The sequence below is a fragment of the Etheostoma spectabile genome, chromosome 14, assembly GCF_008692095.1.
Source record: "Etheostoma spectabile isolate EspeVRDwgs_2016 chromosome 14, UIUC_Espe_1.0, whole genome shotgun sequence".
Classification (NCBI taxonomy): Eukaryota; Metazoa; Chordata; class Actinopteri; order Perciformes; family Percidae; genus Etheostoma; species Etheostoma spectabile.
The window spans coordinates 11,729,553-11,748,434 of record NC_045746.1 but is presented as its reverse complement, the minus strand read 5'-3'; the positions used below and the strand labels follow the sequence as shown (position 1 = coordinate 11,748,434).

Here is an 18,882-nt window from a genome sequence, read left to right as displayed (position 1 = left end):
TATCTATCTATCCATCTATCCATCTCCCACTGTCTATGAGGCACTGATATAGACTTAGACTTCTCTTTATTTATCCTTTTGGGATGACTCCTGCAAGAAAATTTAAATTTCCAGCAGTGGTTTTTAGCAAAACGAATACAGTATGCAGAGAAAATAAGAGGAAAACCGTATATGTATCCCCCTTTAGTCAACATGTGACTCTTCTCATCAACACTGGGTGGTGCACAAGTACTGCTGTCGGTGCAGAGTCAGGGGACTGTCTTAAACACAAGGGTGCTGAGCTCTCTGGTGTCTTCAGTACTGTTAAAACCCTAAACCACATATAAACTGTAGGTCTTAACTCCGCGCTGCCAGACATTGTCCACGAGCTTCATATTCAATCACAGTAGACCTTCAGTGGATGTCGGGTGTTTGAATGTGTTTGGTTTAGTCTAGGATTAGGTGTACTGCCCTTGCTGGCAGCAGTGCTACTCGTGATAGAAAGGAATCACTCTGAAGCACCTGCCCAGGCATATTGATGACAATCCTGATCCACTTGTCTTAACCCCGCTGATATGACCCCTGAACAGTAATTAAAATGAACTGCGGAGGAAGGTTTTAAAGATTAGACCTGAAGCTTTGTTTCAAGGTGAATGGGTCCGATAACTGAGTGCATGGGAATTGTGACACTGTTATGACGTGAGACATGAGGATTACTGTCCAATGCAAGCGAGGTTCAATATAGAGAAGGATGACAGGGAAAGAAATGAGAATCAAAGGTTTCTCAGAGGAGTCTGGGTGATCTTAAAGTGACAAAAACACCAATAAGAAATGTGAAAACAGAGACGAGTAAAGAGCCTATCTTTGCAATGGTGTCGACACATTGAACCTTTCTTCAGCTTAGAAAAGTGTTGGATTTTCCAGCAAACCAACAAAAAACCAATCATCAATGTTGAATATCAACAAGAAAAAACTCTGCAAAATGTACTGGTTTGAAAATAAATCGAGTTGTACAGTGTTTAAAATGAAGGGAAATTACTGACTGATGTTGATTACACAGTACAGTACAAAGAATATGTGCAATGTGTGCAAAAAATAACCCGAGAATCTGTCTGATAAACAGATGCTGGCTTTAGTATATCTGAGCAGAGTCATTAGCCAAAGCTAAATTTAATAACTACAGTGTACAGTACCTTGCTCAAGGGCACCTGGCAGTGCCCAGGAGGGGAAGTGGCATCTCTCCAGCTACCAATCCACACAGGGACTTGAACCGACAACCCTCCAGTTCCTAACCCACCTCCCTATGGACTGAGCTACTGCCACTTAATATCACAGACTAGATGCCATTTAGGCCGTAAATCTCACTTTATTGTATACACACTATGACAATCTAGCCTAAGTGGTCTATACTATTGTACAAAACTGCGCAATTTGTTATGTTAATGAACATACAAACCACAATCCTTTTGGGCTTTTGACATACTGTATTTTAACGATGGATTCAATGACTATTTGTAATGTGAAAGGTGTCACTAACAACAAACCCTACAGTGAATTATTGTGGATTGTGCAGCTCCTTTCAGCTCTACGGAGCATTTCAGTGTCTTTTAACTCATTGCTTCGGTTTCAGGGCCCGCAGCTTTTCTTTTTTGTTTCACTGTTTGTTTCATCTTCATTCGGACCAAAAAAGCCACACCCACGGTACGCTACCTGTCCAGCACCAGACAACAGACTGGCAAATAGAAACCAGCTGGGTAAAACAGATAGGCCAGTGGTGTTGTGGGGGTGGATCTGGACTCTCTGTCGGTGGTGTCAGAGAAGGGGACCCTGTCCGAAGCACATGCCATCTGGGACAATGTCTCGCGCCCACTCCATGGCTTGCTGCTCAATCACAGGAGCACTTTCAGTGAAAGACTCATTCTCCCAAAATGCACCACAGAGCGCCACAGGAAGTCATTCCTGCCTGTGGCCATCAAACTTTAGACTTAGATGTTAAAACTGGACAATATTATCCGTTTTGTGCAGTAACACTGGCTTGTAATGTGTGCAATACTCAACTGCTACTATTTATTATTATTATTATTATCATTATTATCATTACTTTTCACCATTGCAACACCTTAGTTATGTTAATTATGTAAATACTGTATCATAATATTCCTTTAACTATGTAAATATCCACTCTACTCATATGTTTTTATTTCTTTATTTATATTTCTACTATTTGTGCAACTGCAACACAGAGTTTCCCTTCCAGGATCAATAAAGTATTTCTGATTCTGATACTGATTCTGATTCTGGAACTAAAATGAAGGTAAATTGACTCCAAATGATAATGTTTCTCCATGTCAGCCCAATGTGTGAATAACCCACTGTTTGCTAAAGGCTTGATGATACTAGTAGAATTTTGGATACAAATTCAACAAGTAGCATTGTCTTTCCAGCTTGTTTCTGCTGATTCTCCCTTCCTAGGTTGTTTCATTTGAATATTTGGATATGGTTGAACAGGATTAAGGAGAGATTAGATGGGATGTTTCTTTCTGCTTTACTTTACTGCGAATTGTCTTACATCCCTCAGATTTATCCTGTGGGTATTTAACGTTGTTGTGCAGCTGCGGGGAGTCTTTAACCTCAACGATCATCCACTTCTCAAGACTTTGTACTGCAGGAAACAAAGCCTAACAGCATTTTAACAAGCCTTGTAAACACTCCCTGAACAATAGCAATCAATGGCAATTAAAAACCTGATTAGTTTAGCCCTTCGTAAATTCCCAGATACTATGTGTATCTATCTAATAAATCGGGAAGCCTCTGTATGTGTGTGTGTGTGTGTGTCTGTGTGTGTGTGTGTTTGTGTGTGTGCGTGCATGCAGGTGCCCTCTCTGTCTCTCTCTCTGCACACACACACCCATTCCCACATTCCGAGTCTGTCTCTGTAGCTACTCGATCCGGTTCGGGTGGCTGATTAACGCAGATATTTGCTGATTGCTCTCATTACGGACCGGATTGGGTAACGCATGGCGCTGACATCAGTCTATGAGGCAAATGTCTGTGATTACTCCACATTTTAATTGTGATATTTTGTGAGTGAATTGGAAAAAGTAGGAGTACACAGTAAGTCAGTAATGGGCTACAGGGCCTACAGTGTGGTTGCTAAGTGCTTTGGGGTACTTCTGTAAGTCATTTTGGGGTGTGGTGGTTGCAAGCAATTGGCCCATTCCAAAACGGACAGTGGACTAGTCTCTCACATGAGGCCCTTTTGTCAAGTGATTAAATTTAAAACAGGCTGGGTATAGGCAACGGATTAAATGTTTGGTTAAAGGTCTCATGACATGTTGCTTTTCGGATGCTTTTATATAGGTCTTAGATGTCCCCTAATACTGTATCTGAAGTCTCTTTTATATAGACCTTAGTGGTCCCTAATACTGTATCTGAAGTCTCTTTTATATAGACCTTAGTGGTCCCCTAATTCTGTATCTGAAGTCTCTTTTATATAGACCTTAGTGGTCCCCTAATACTGTATCTGAGGTCTCTTTAAATAGACCATAGTGGTCCCCTAATACTGTGTCTGAAGTCTCTTTTATATAGACCTTAGTGGTCCCCTAATACTGTATCTGAAGTCTCTTTAAATAGACCTTAGTGGTCCCCTAATACTGTATCTGAAGTCTCTTTTATATAGACCTTAGTGGTCCCCTAAAACTGCATCTGAAGTCTTTTTTTATAGAGACCTTCGTGGTCTCCCACTACTGTATCCAAAGTCTCTTTTATATAGACCTTAGCGGTCCCCTAATACTGTATCTGAAGTCTCTTTCCCGAACTTCAACCTTGATGCAGAACTACAGCCACTAGAGCCAGTCCCACAATGACCTTTCCTTATGATGTGCCATTTCTGAGTCTGTAGCTTTTGAGGAGGAAAGAGGGGGGGGCAAGGTGGAGGCTGGGGGTGTGGCCTTGGCCAACTGCCACTTTGCTCATTTGAAAGCCATGATGTCTCTCCCTCATGGGTGGGCCAAATTCTCTGGGCGGGTGAAGCAGAGAAAGGGGAGGTTACCTTGCCCCTTATGACCTCATAAGGAGCAAGATTCCAGATCCCATCTGAGCTATAGGGCTTGGTTTACACCTATTGCCATTTTAGACACTGGGGGACCTTGGGTAGGCTGAGGGAACACATTTTAATGTTAAAAAACCTCACAAAGTGAAATTTTCATGTCATGGAACCTTTAAAAAAAAACGTACTTCCAACTTATTGAATCCCACAGTGTCCGTCTTAATGACAAATCAGGAGTTTTCAGTGTGGGTGGTATCTCTCTCCCTCTCTCCATCATGCCCTCTCTCTGTGTCCCACCACCTTAATTGCTACTTATCTGGGTCATCTCAATGTGTTTTAATCACCGTTGGGTTGAGAGAGACCCAGTTAGGTGATGAAGCCCTCTTTTCTCTCATCAAGGTGGGAAATCATGCTTAATTTCTAGCACATTGTCACTCATACTGTAATTTTCATTGTTCGTGCTCAGCTGCATCTGGGATCAAATCCAATTATATCAATCAACCCTCAGTATCGTCAAAAACGTATTATATATCGCATATAGAAGAGCACTCTCTTTTGACCTTTTATCATGTGTGCGCTTTAGTGAATCCATAAGACAGGATTGATCTCCAATGTTGTATGTGTGTTTTTTGCATTTACTGATAGCAGGCAAGTGTTTTCACTGAAAAGCTCTGCTCAGCTCAGATAAACCCACTCTACACCCCCGGCCCAGATATTTACCTCAGGCGTTGGTGGAGACCAAAACAAAGCTAAAAGGAAACTGATTATTGCCAATTAAACTCTGTCAGGGATCAGCTTGTGTATGTAATGTATGATGCATCATGTTACAATGTATTCTTGTCAAGGTGAGAAATCCTCAGAAACAGGATTCCGTTTTAACCTTCACATTAGCCTTTAGCAATTAATTAGAGACTAATTATGCATGCACATTGCAGTATTTCCCACAGCACACAGAGGCAGCACAGCACCGTCATCCTCTCTCCATCTGCTACTGTTCCCCGTCTTCCATACTGACACACAGTGCCTCTGTCAAGTGGGAGGGTGTTGATGTAGAATTAGTGTGTTGAGGCCCCTCTACCATAATGTGCTCTCATTCTTTCATTCCCTTTAGCTGTGTGTGTGTGTGTGTGTGTGTGTGTGTCTGTTAGTAGTGGTTAGCAGGGGGTCAGCACACCCACACCTGTTGTTAATGTGATGGAGTATAATAGTAATAGAACAGAATAATAGAACACCCCATTTATAGCAGAATTAATACACACATACTGTAGATGATGAATGGGATGTTGTCTGACATATTACAAATAGGTGTTATAATACTGTATATTGTCTGTACTAGCTGTGAATGCGTCTCCCTCAAACTTTCTCCTTATATCTGTGTGTGTGTGTGTGTGTGTGTGTGTGTGTGTGTGTGTGTGTGTGTGTGTGTATCATGGTGGTAAAGAATAGGGTTCCCCTAATTTAAGTTACAGTACATTGCTCAAGGGCTCATAAAATACACATTTATCACACAGAGCGAAGGACAAGTTCAATAAATAATACACACACACGCACACACACACACACACACACACACACACACACACACACACACACACAAATACAACACAGACACCAAATACTGTTGATTAAGACCTCATCACACGTTTGTCAAATGTCTTTGTTACTACCAGGGAGATTTGATGTGACAATGAAAAAAAAGATTCCCACCAATTTCCAAGGTGTCAAAAAGCCGCCAGGACGGCGCAGACTCACTGGCGGCAGAATGAGCAGCGCTAAATGGCTGTAAATGCATCACACTTCATATCATACGGCTATCAGCTTGTCAGGGAGAATCTGGGTTACTGCGATGCGGGACTGCTGGCGTCAGTCATCCCTCCTATCTCTCTGCCGTCTTTCTTATAGGCCTACTAACATAAATATTTGGGCTTCTGCTGTTCCAGAATGCCTCATCTTTTACAGCAGAGCCTCGCTTAACATTTAGGTCACTGACACTGAGAACTTGATCCTCTTCTGACCAACTGGAGCAGTTGGCCTTTGTCAATTTAAAGCCTGCAGTGGTGTTGAAACAGAGAGCATGATAAACTAGGATACCTATTGGACAGTTACCTAATTAATTATGTTTATGTTATGTGCTTAAACTGAATGTCACTCTGTGCTAAATACTTTCATGTGGAATATTTCTATGCCAATTTGAACTTTAGCAGAGTTTGTGTTTTAATAATTACTCCAGTATCTATAATTACTACCACTTTTAATATTTTAGTAGCTGTACACTTAATTTGGCCATTCATGTCTCAGAGTATTTCTAGTTTCTACCTTGTTGGTGTTTTATGGAACTGAGAGTGTAAGAAAACACCAATATAGCCAATCCTAAAAGAATGATGTTGGGTGTGTTTAACTGTCTTGTCATTAATTAAAAAAAGGAAGGTTATTTAAAATGAAATGTAGGCCATGCAGGCTACCTACCAGAGTGACTAAAAAGAAACCACTTTTTGTTAAGAATAATAGTTTTTTAAAACAAAATTAAGTAATACATGGTTAGTTTCTTTTCCTTCTGTGTAACTCTAGTTGCACAGCTGAGTGTCACGACTCTCATTACAAGACAGGCGGCGGCCATTTTCCCCAAACAAGCTGCCCAGCAGCAAAAAGAAGAAGAGACTAAATGGCTGGCTGTTAGCAGGTGAAGAAAGTTGTACACCTAGCAAACTAAAGACTGATATTTCTTCTTAGGAGTGGGGTTAACACCTGGTTGACACCAACATAGACATGAAAGGTGAGTGTAACTTTTACCAGGTGACTAGAAACTCCAGATTAATGCTAATGCTAAATATGCTAAGGTTGCAAGTTAGCAAACATGTTGGCAAAAGGCATTGATACAGCCTTATATTAATACTATAAAGTTTTCACTTACTATATGTGCAGTATATATTTCTATATATATATATATATATACAGTGTGTATATATATTTCTATATATATATAGATATAGATATATATATATCCCTCTGTGCATATTTTGTATTCGTATGCTAGCTAGCTGAGAGCCTTTTAACCCTTGTCCTCCTGGGTCAAAAACGGACAAAAATTCCATTTTTTGTGGTAATTTAGTTAAAAAGAAACCCATATTTCAGATATAGACATTTTTTAAAGGGGTCAAATTTGACCCGAGGACAACAGGAGGGTTAATTAAACGTAATTTACAAAGCGGTAGTATCACAGTGAAAACTAATATTTTGTCACTAGCAACCTACACGTGTCATACGTCAAATACATTTGCATTTTCAGCTTTGAACAAAACTGTTAAGGAATTGTTACGGCAAAAGTGGGACGTCCCTCCTGGACGGGACGAATGAAACAGACAGTTTAAGCCACATACACTTCCCACAACTTCAATATTTTCTATATATGTCATGAATGATCCAAAAGGTGTTATTTAGATGGATTGTTGCAGTGCTATGCGTGTTTGTGAATGTCTGTTTGCCGTCATCGTGAAGCGTGCATGGAGCGGTTATTGAAATACGTACTGTGGATGATTTTGACATTTTTATAGCTAGAATAGTACATTTTTCCATTTCTATCATGTTTCTATTGTGGAAAATGTCATTTAACTAAGTTTTTACGTAGGATGCACATCAAAATAATGCCCCACAACCCGTCAGTCTCCATAGGATAACATGGGAAATATCAGAAACTCATCAGGAATGAAGCAAAATATTTGCCCACATATTTATTAATTTGTTATGTCTTCTATTTTATTTCATTAGTTTCTTTTCCGGAGCTTTCTCACCATTGTCAGCAATTCCTTTTAATGTCTTGCACCTGTGAATAGCTCCTTACATTTCGATGTAGGCCTACATGGTTTTGTGGGACAACACACATTTTTCATAGCAGAATCTAAGGTGTAATTAATAACTCTGAATCAGGCACACCTAAATGGAAATAAATAACGTTGTTAGACCCAGCTGTGCTGTTCCTGCTGTGGTGTGTCAAAATGTCTGCCCTGAAAAAATAAATTATGGTATCCATCAACTGGAAATACTGACATTTTTGAGTGTGATTGATATTGCCATTATTCCCACTGAAACTTGTCATTAAGTTTAGCATTTGCTAAATAAATGAAATGTGTAAAAATGGGCAAAACTATATGTCCCTGAAACCTTATAGTGCTCAAAAATTGCTGATTGCATCTTTGATTAAATGTCAGTTATTACATTTAGTAGTTTTTAGAAATGTGTCATATTAGAATCAAGAACTTTCAATTTGTGGTTTATGACCAAATACCTGCAAAAGTAATGAAGTTCCCATCAGCCTTAGGTGTACTTTGTGTGTGCTTATTGGCAAACATTAACATGCTAACACACTAAACCTAGAGCATTTTAACACGGTGCACTGAGCATTTTAGCATGCCGATGTTAGAATTTTGCACGAAGCACTAGTGTGTCTAACTGCATTCATGGGGTGTCAGAATATTTGGAAAAAATTGTTCCCAACTGGCAAATTCATGTGAATGCCACACTATAGCTGGATAAGATCTCAGAAAGTGGGCAAAAATAAATGTTGGGTTCATGGTGATAAACATTTTATTAATTCACATCAATTATTTGCTCACATGTAGTTTGTAATAGGGTGTTAGATTGTAACCATTAGTTGTAGTGACGCAGTTATTTATTAGCATCAACCTAATAACAAGTAAGGTAGAGCAATATTGTAATGGTGTTAAGGAATGTCCTGCTGCGGCAGCAAGTCTGGGACAAAATCCCTGATTTAATGCTTCAAACTGGAAATAAACACGGGAAACAGCTGTCGATGTGTTGTCTGAATGCTATGAGCAATAAAATACAATACATCCATGTATTGTCCGTGTTGCTTTGACTTTACAACCTAAAGGTAATAAACACTCAGAAGTTGGAAGAACAACTTCCCCAACTTAGGAAGAATTTGAATGCACCACAGTCTGGTCAATTTCTATAGGCTGTTACCAGTTTGCCCACACGGTGGGTGTATTATATAGTTGGGCGGTATCCAAATTTTAAAACCTGTCAAACCTCCTCCCTAATTTTCAGCGGTGTACGGTATTATGGATTACGGTATTATATCACTTATGGAACCATTGTATATCCTGCACTTGCTGCTACTGCACTTCTGGTTAGACCTAAACTGCATTTCGTTGCCCTGTACCTGTACCTGTGTAATGACAATAAAGTTGAATCTGATCTAATCTGTTACCATGACTAATTAAAAACGATGACGTTAAGGGTCAGACGGCGTCACCAAAATGTTGGCTTGTGCTTCCACCGTTCTTCCTTCTCATTTGGTCGGGAACCCCAGAAGTCGTGTTGTTCTTCGAGACCAGGACAAGAACAACTGGATGTTGTTGCTATTCCCATACTTACTAATGTCCCTTGTCCTCCAGGCTGTGTCTCACAGCCCGGTGGTCTAGCAATGCGCTCCATACGGCAGACAAGTGTGTATGACACCGGGCCCCCCCCTTCTTCCAATGCCCCCCAGCCCATGCTCAGCCCCTGCCCCTCCAGCCCCCAGCCTCCGCCCAGCCCCCACTCCAGCCACACACACAAGGTAGGCGCCGGATGCCCAAACACAAAAGCACTGCACTATCAAGGCAAAATTGCAAACACACAAACACAAACACACACAACACACACAACACAATGCACACACAACACGCACACACAAAACAACCACACGACACACACACACACACTGTACATCTATATTTTGTTCTCTTCCAAGTGTGTGATCCTCTCCTCTCATCTCCTCTATTCCTCTTCTCTCTTCTCTCCTCTCTCCTTCTCTCTCCTCTCTCTCTCTCTCTCATTTCATTCAAAAAATCCATCTGTTGCCAAAGCATAAGAACAACCATACATAAAACAACAACAATGAGTAAATACACCTGATATAATAATACAAGTAAACTGGATACTATGATATAATTGTAGATACTAAACAAATTATGTGCACGTCCCTCAAAGGGTACTTTGCAACAATAAAAAAGAATAGAAAAATAAAAATGATAATATATTAAATTCTCTATTTATTTTTGCCTTGTATTGTGGCAGAAGACATATTTAGCTATCTCTCTCTGTCTTTCTCCTCAACACTGGCACATGATTACAACCACACATAAACATTTTTAGGCATTAAATAAATTATATTTAATGTTTATTCCTTAACTTCTATATGAGTGCATTGCATTTTTTTAATGACAGCATTGAAACTGACACCGTTACAGAACAGGAGTTAGGAGAAAAGAAATCAAGAGAAATGAAAGCTTGGAGGAGAAGAGGAATATTGGGAGTGTGTCAGATCTTATCTCACTCCCACCGCCAACACACACTCGCGCTCAAACTTTCACTCATTACAAGCTTTATCTTCCTTCTCCTTCCCCCACGTTAGAAGCCCTGATCTCTCTTACTCCCACACTTTCTGTCTCCTGAGGGTTTTCCCTTCCTCACTTTGTTTCATCTTTCCCCTCCTCCCCATCCTTCCCCCTTCTGTGTTTTTGTTTCTTGCCCGTCTTTTTATCTCGTTGCCGGCTGGATGGCATTTTATTCCTTCCCTCCACACTCTGTTGCTCTCCTTAGTTTAGCACAGCTGTTACAACCCTTCTCGCAATCTCACTCACTCACTTTTGCTCTTCTTTTTACACACACACACACACACACACACACACACACACACACACACACACACACGCACACACACACACACACACACACACAGTTCCTATTCTTCCTGTCTTCTACTTTGCCAACTTCTGTTTCTCTCTTATGTAAATTGTGAAAGGCTCTTCTTTTTTCCATACCTTGCACACACACAAACACACACATTTTGCCACCAGCTCTCCCCACCACACGCATTGGTACGCACCCTTTCGCTCTCTTTCCCTCCCTCCCATTTATACACATTCTCTCTCTCCCTCAGCTCTCTCTCTCTCATTTCTCATCTGCACCTCAGCAGAGTAACATGTTGCCTCGTCTGAGCTCCAGCGCCGTGCAGTAAACAGATGCTGCCTGCTCTCTCTCTCTCTCTGACTGATCAAACATAAAGAGCAAATAAGAAGGAGAAGCAAGAGGTAGGAAACTGAAGTCTCAGCTCTCGCTTCTCGTGTAGGACCATTTTTGCTGAAAGGAAGTGGAGGAGGTAGAGGAGATCGGTTTTCACACTGTCCTGACTCAGTTTGTCACCTCAAGCAGAAGGAGCGGCAGAGGATGCAAGGGAAAGAGGAGGAGCTGAAGAGTTGGCTCCCTTTCTCTCAGCTGTCCATCCATCACTCACAGCCGACCAAACTTTTTTTTGCCGAAGAGGAAGAGAAGTTGGACTTTTGAGGGTGACGAAGCATCCCTCACCGCGGTTACTTTTGTGTGCACAGGACCATCCTTCCAGAGGCAGCTACCCATGTGGCAGGAGGCCCTGTGGACCCGCGGACGCTACCTGCTGGAGAAGAGCGATGGCGCTGAGGGTGCCGAGGGGCCCGAGAGCCTGGGAGACGGGTGCCCGGGGTTCCAGGGTGAGGTGTGTGTGGAGGGCGAGAAGCCCCAGGACTGGCTGTACGAGTCCTACTACAGAATGAGCCAGCAGCATCCGCTGATCGTGTTCCTGCTGCTGATCGTCATGGGAACCTGCCTCGCACTGCTGGCTGTGTTCTTCGCCTCAGGACTGGTGAGGAAGTGTGTGTGTGATTGTGTGTGTGTGTGTGTGTGTGTGTGTGTGCCCGCACACAGAGGTACTCTACCTGAAATCTGTCCAACCAGAAAATAGAGCTTAGTATATTTTGCTGTTGAACACAAACGCATCACATCAGTGCCAATAAACAGGAAATGGTATTTCTGCTGTGAATTTCACCTTTTCACAATAGTAAGAAACAATATTATCAGAATCAGAAATGATTTATTGCCAAGTGTGTTTGCACATATAAGAAATTTCACTTGGTCATCATTTGGTGCATAACAATAAACACATAGCAAAAGTATAAAGACATTATCCAAAAATAAAACAAGTCAATTTACAATGAAAAAATGTCAAAAATGTATCTGTCATTAAAGTGTTTAATCTGTCACTTAGTCACATTTTGTCACATTTACATGTTTTGCTCTCTCATTATCAGTCTTTTTTTTTTTTAATTAGTAAAACTTGGTAAAGGTGCAGTAATCCAATAGTTGTCTATTCTGTGTGTTGGATTTTGTTAATATACTGTAGTGTATACTGTAGTGCACATTTGATATACAGTACCATTGCAGAATCTGCATGGCTGCAAGCATATGTCATTGTCATGTACCACATAGAAGCCCAATTGTTAGAGTGTTGGAATAAAAGAAGTTTTGGGTCGCACAAGACTTAATTAGACAGGAAGACCTGTGTGTGCGTGTGTGTGAGTATGTGTGACAACGTAAGAGGCTGTGAAGCGGCACTTTAAATTGCAACGCCGGTTTTGCAGAGTGGATCAAGAGCGGGATGAGAGTTTAGTTTGCAGCTGTGTAGGCGTTGGTGCTTTTGTCAAGTGAAAAGTGGTGTTTTGGACACAAACACTCAACCACGAACACAAGCTATTGTTTTTCAAGTCCTGCTTTTGTGTTTTAATGAAAAAAGCCGTACAAAAGGAATCCCACTCATGTTGATTGATTGTTGTTGTTTCAAAATGATTGCTGCTATATGTTCTGGACGATGTGTAGCCTCATGCTTTTCTCTGTGTGTGCGTCATGCGCTCTCTTCAATCAGACCCTGGGGTGGGGGTGGGGGGGGTGACCAGTGTCTAATTGAATTGACAGAACGCCAAAAACTTTTGATCGCGGGACGCATGCGCAGCTAGTGTGTTCACTGACATGTATACAACATGAAGAAGGAGGACCATCCAGTGTGTATTGGAGTCTGTTTAGTGACACTGAATTATGAAGTTTATGAGTTATTTGATGGCTGGTCATTACTTATATTGGGGAAACATGACCCCTTCCCCCCACAGTGATGAAACACCCGCTCGGGGCTGTCACTAAAGTCCTGTTACAGACCTAACCCCCGTCGTTCCCGGGGGAACCTCCACCTAAATCGATTCCTTTACTTCTATTTAAGACAGATCAATAGATCTTATTGCCCCGGCCGGTTGATTTAATTTTCTCGACGTGCAGCCTTGTGTGTTCTCAGGCTAACAATTACAGTCTCTGCTTCCATCTCCCATCATTCACACGATGTCAATCAAAATCATTTTTCCAATTTGCTCCTATTAATTAACAGACAGTCCTGTCTGTAGTTATGGAATGGTTGCTCAGTGAGGCGTGTTTATTTATTACTGCTGGATGAAGAAGAATGGCAGGAATAAATAGAGGGTCGTTTTTGGAGCTGGGGGCCAGGCGGCGGAGGGGAGGGGAGGATGTTGTTGTAAGTGTTCTGGCTTTATCAGTGCCAGCAGAAACTCAACCAAAGCAGCACTAATGCTCCCAAAATTACTGCACACTTTTATCTTTCTTCACAGATCAGGGCTGGAGTGAGTGAAAGCTGTGTTTTGAGGACATAGAGCCCCATCCACCCATACTGTACTGTGTGTGTGTGTGTGTGTGTGTGTGTGTGTGTGTGTGTGTGTGTGTGTGTGTGTGTGTGTGTGTGTGTGTGTGTGTGTGTGTGTGTGTGTGTGTGTGTGTGTGTGTGTGTGTGCACATGTACGCTTGCATCCATTTTCCTAGTTGGGACTGTGCATGTGTGTTGTTTGGGTGTGTTTCTGAGGAAGTCTCTCATTTCCTTCTTAGGCTTATCTGCATTGTTTTTTATTAAAAAAAAAAAGAATTCTTGTTCTTTTTTTCTTGCCTTAAAATTGTGTTGGTGTGAATCTGTGTTTCATTGTCACATGAAATCTCCCTGGAAGTGTGTGTGTGTGTGTCAGTTTATGCTCATTGCAACACATATTCTCGATATTATATTAATAACATCTGTAAACAGTGATTTTGTGCCATGTCAATGACAGATTGATAGATGCAGGCCAGTGAGAGCAGAGTATTTTTGTGATGATGGATCACCAATCCATTATGTGGGGACAGGAAGGCGAACGAATGAGGTGAAATAGATGCTGTGACGTGACCGACTGGGGTGTGGTCAGAACACCACAAAGCACTGATGTTCTGCACGCAGATACAGGACTTCATACCAAAGATGTGGACTTAAATATGGAAAAGCTCTGACTTTTTGCCCATATATTTTACCTTATCTCAATGTGTGCCATGGACAAGCCAACCATCGGTATAAACAAACCGAGACCATTAAGTCGATCCCTTGAACTCTTCTCTCTCTGTTTAGGTAACACTTCCAATGACAGCTAAAGTGACTTTGGTGTCCAAAATAGGTGAAGCGCCCCTTCAAGGTTGCATTTTAAAATGCCAAATGACTGTGATTGTAAATACAACAGTAACTCCATTTGCTTAGTATTAGTGTTGCTGATGGGACCTTTAACATTTCAATTTCCGTGAAATTTGTACTTTGAGTTGCAATTTTCTGTCATTTTTCCACTGCCTACCTTTACATGTACTGTATGTTATTTATCATTTGGCTGGTGGGAATCTTTGCTTGTGTGAATGTGTTTGGAAGTGGTTTGATCCACTCAGCAACAGTGTCCGACAAAAAATACATGGTTAAAGTAATGTATGCCGAAGTATTATACTGTTTATTGAAATGTAGTGGTGTGTAAATCAGATCACATAGAGTACGTATTATGCTTCAAACTATTTTTAATCATTTCTATCAACATCTTTGGGAGAGCAGATTGAAGAAATCTTCAGTGAATGCTGCTTCGTCATGCAGCATGAATATAGAACAGGCAGCAATGCATACTGTCATGATTTCAGCACAGAGTTCTGTGCCACCACTTCACTTCTCTCTTTCTGATTATGTATTTGGTGTGTTTTCGTCATTTCTATGCTGAATAATCTCCTTCGGCTGCCATACCTCACTCTTCCCCCTTTTTCATCCTAGTATAATAGCTGGATAAGCCAGACTGGGCTAAAAAAGGAAATAATTGTTCTGGATGACAATGCAGTATAGTATGGAAGGAAAGGCGCTCCCTCCCTCTGTGCCATGTCGAGGGAAATCGCTTTAAATGGTTTCAAAAGGGTTTTAACAGGATTAGATGGCCTACAATCAGAAATGTGCAAAGTGCAAATGCTTCTTTTTTTTCTTACCTCGAATACATGTTTGACACAAAGCTCAACTAGACAGGTGATTTAGGCTTTGATATCGGCCCAACTTGACTTGTGCCCAGCAATATGGTCTGATGCTACCATGGATAGATGAATAAATTACAATTGGTACATGTGGCTCTGTTGTGAATACAGAACAAATGTTGTTGCAATGCAAAATTGTCCTTTTTTTTATAATTTAGTTTAGCTAGACATACTGTATGTTAGATATATACCGAGCTATGTATGAATTCAATTTACTCCCTTAATATATCACACAAGAACACAGTAAAATTCACTTTAATATTTTAGTAAAACTGCTTCTTTTGACTAGAGATGTTGAAAAGATGTAGTTTGGCTAAGTTTTGAACAAAATACACAGTGAGTTTGATCAGACGCAGCTTAGGCCCCGAATGTTTTGAGTGTAGCCCAGAAAGTATTTTGAATAGTTGACTGACAAATATGAAACCGGACAATAGCCTATGTAAACCCCCAAAATCATAAGTCGCGTTATTTCATTGTGCTTCAGGTAATGGATACTCTGTGCTGTGGACATGCTGCTGCTGCTGCTGCTGCTGCTGATGATGATGATGATGATGTGCAGATGTGATGCGTGTATTTCAGCCGTGGTTTCTGGTTTCCACCTCCGATGTGTAGCAGCGTACAGCCAATTCCCTAAACGCTGTCTCATTCAGACACCAGAGACCCTGCCAGAAGGTCTGAGATCTACCACATCAGCAGGCCAATCACATAATTATTATCTTAATAGCCTATGATAACTTTGTTTTTGTCAAAATATCACGACCCCTCCAAATATCAGAGAATACAGATGGGATAAGTTACATTTTGAATGTGTTTTGAACATGAACAGAAATCTTGCCCAAACACATCTGAAATATTACAGTCCAGAGGTTTCTTAATTCAATAAAATGAATTAATTTATCATTGAGTCGAATAATTGTCATATGCACATTTAAGGAGGTTACATTCCCAACAAAAGAATAGAAGGAGAGTAAATGATGCCTAGGCTACATGTGTGCTGACTCAGATATATTTAGAAAAGTCGATCCAAAGGAGAATACATAGTTGAAAGCAATATAGAATGCCTGAGAGCCTTACTTCAATATATTCCATTTTTATATTTGGATTGCAATCTATGTTTCCCTTTGCATAAAGAGATTTCCAGCATACATTGATTCAGAAAAAAGAACAAATAGGGGCATAAAGATTCATCAGAATGCAGGACATGAAGTATTTTATGCTCAAAAATGTCAACATCATAGGTGTGGACCTGGAATACTGGAGGGAAGCAGACTATTTCATATACTTTGATTGTTATATTGAATTCTGCCTTGTTACGGACCATATTCATGATTTAGTGTGTGTATGTGTGTGTCAGGGGCGATTCCAGGATATTTGAAATTGGGTGTCACAGGGGGGACCAAATATCAGTCAGGGGGGCCCAGGGGATTTTATCAGAAGGCATGCATAGAAAATCTTCTTTGAAGTATAGGGAATATTGATAGAATAAAACAACACCATGTAGTTTTGCTAGATAAAATACATCACAAGTGTTCTTAATTTCAATTGTTTTTATTTTCACCAAATTGTGCATCCAAATACAATTTTCTATGGACTCTTAATGCAAAAAATTGGATAGTCATCGATAATTGGTCATGTGACAAGAGCTGGGATGAGTTGTTTCACAGAACCGTGTAAAAACAAAATGCAACACACTTCCAATAAACATGCCTCAAACTTCAACACAGAAAACCTTGCTGTACACAGTTTTCAGATGATAGGAAACAAAAGTAATAAAGTGCAATACACAATTTATTTCTTACAGCAATAAGTGCTCTACAGTGAGTTCAATTTGGCCACAATATTTCAACAAAGTACACAGTTATGCATACAATGTGTTTTAAAAAGTATATATCCATTAACCAAATGGAAAGTCAGCAACTGGCAGAACAGGCAGCCAAGTGACTTTGATCTGATGGAAATCACAATTGTCAGATTGAAAGCAATCTAGCCCAATGGATTGGGATGGGGGGGGGCAATCATATTTCAGGGGGGCGGGTTTGATCTAAGCTGCACTGGTTGCATTGTCATTATGCAAAGTCTGTTTTATGGAACCCAGGAAGAATAGCTGCTGCAATGCCACAGCTAATGGAAAAGCTAATAAATTCAACTAAACTAAGAAAAAAATACAGAGGTGGTGAGAGGGTGGCACCCTACCTAACCTGCAGTTGCATGTTTGTGTGTGTGAGCATGCAATGTGGGTAAAACGTGGGTCTTTGATGCACCAACGTCCATTCAGGACATTTATATCCCTGTGGTCTTTAAGTTTGCCGTCTTGCTCACATCCTCATTGGGATTCAGGCTGCGCTCCAGTCTGACTGTATAGCTGGTGTGGTGTCAGCAGTTAGAACCCATGGGATCCCTTCGCCAGACTCTAACTAATACTACCTGGGTTACTTCACGCTGAGACACTAATACGCAGCACTCTGCTCTCTTCCTGTTTCTGCTCTGGACAAATAGCTTCTGCTATTCTCAACAAGCAGCTCCAGTCAATAAACTGTCAAAACAGCCTCAAATTCAAGGTTTTCATTCATGTTCTAATTATCTGTGCTCACACTGATGTTCATGTTACTGTAAAATCAGCAGCATATACAGCTGCTGGACCTGTCAGTGCAACCAAGACTTAGAATAACTTAAAATGGGTTACGTGGGTGTCGGGGAGGATCAAGGATTAAATATTGCTACGGATTAAGACATTAAAGGGGCTGAAAGGTGCTGCAGTCTCCTCCTGTAAACACTAATAATTTATCAGGACAATATTCAAATTTAACCTGAATCTTGCCAGAGAACTTCAAAAAACGATGGTTTATCATTTTGCAGTATCTCCATGTAAGAACATTTCATTGACCCACAAACCCTGAAAGTTTGGTAAAAATATTAATGATTATTAGTGTGGTGATTGTGAGAAGGATAGTGGAAATACACTGTATTTGTATTTGTGTGTGTGTGTGTGTGTGTGTGTGTGTGTGTGTGTGTGTGTGTGTGTGTTGTGTGTGTGTGTGTGTTGACCGTTCCAAATGCTGACTTTGACAGTGTGAGCGCAGAAGTGATGCTGTGGCACATTCTCTAGGCTCAGACTGCCGTCTGTTCATTCGTTTGGTGTGTGGGTGTGTGTGTGTGTGTGTGTGTGTGTGTTGTGTGTGTGTGTGTGTGTGTGTGTGTGTGTGTGTGTGTGTGTGTGTGTGTCTGTGTGTCAAGGACTGAATGTCCTCACTAGAACACAAAAACAGTAAAAGTAAGCATCGTTTTGTGTTTTAAATTAGTTTGTTGGGTTTAGAAAGTTTGGGTTTGCATTATCTGCAATAAATCTGGTCCTCCGTGCTAACATTGTAGCATATAATGTGCTGAGGTCGAGCATGATTTATAGTGGTTACAATTGTACCCAGTGGACAGTTTTCACTATAATTTAGGTACATTTATTTTATTGATTTATTTGACAGGGACAGTGGACATTAATGAACATTGCTGTAAATGCACCAGAAATAGCCAAAAGGCTATTTTTCATCCCTGGACAGATCTTAAAATTGTCTGCCTAAAAAATAACAATAAAGATTAGAGTCAAAAATACAAGTATAAAAAGCAGTAAAACAGATAAAACT

The 18,882-nt window shown here is 40.7% G+C and overlaps 1 protein-coding gene across 2 annotated transcripts in view; it reads left to right on the top strand.

The window, feature by feature from the left end:
* The first annotated feature begins 10,982 nt into the window (after window positions 1-10,982).
* Window positions 10,983-18,882, top strand: part of adcy2b (adenylate cyclase 2b (brain)) — a 65,199-nt gene continuing 57,299 nt past the window's right edge. Inside the window, exon 1 of one of the 2 annotated variants that reach the window (XM_032535108.1) lies at window positions 10,983-11,708. In XM_032535108.1, coding sequence (XP_032390999.1) covers window positions 11,445-11,708 — 264 coding nt within the window. In that variant the 5' untranslated portion in view covers window positions 10,983-11,444. The remainder of the gene's footprint in view (window positions 11,709-18,882) is intronic. The other variant, XM_032535107.1, reaches the window with a different exon arrangement.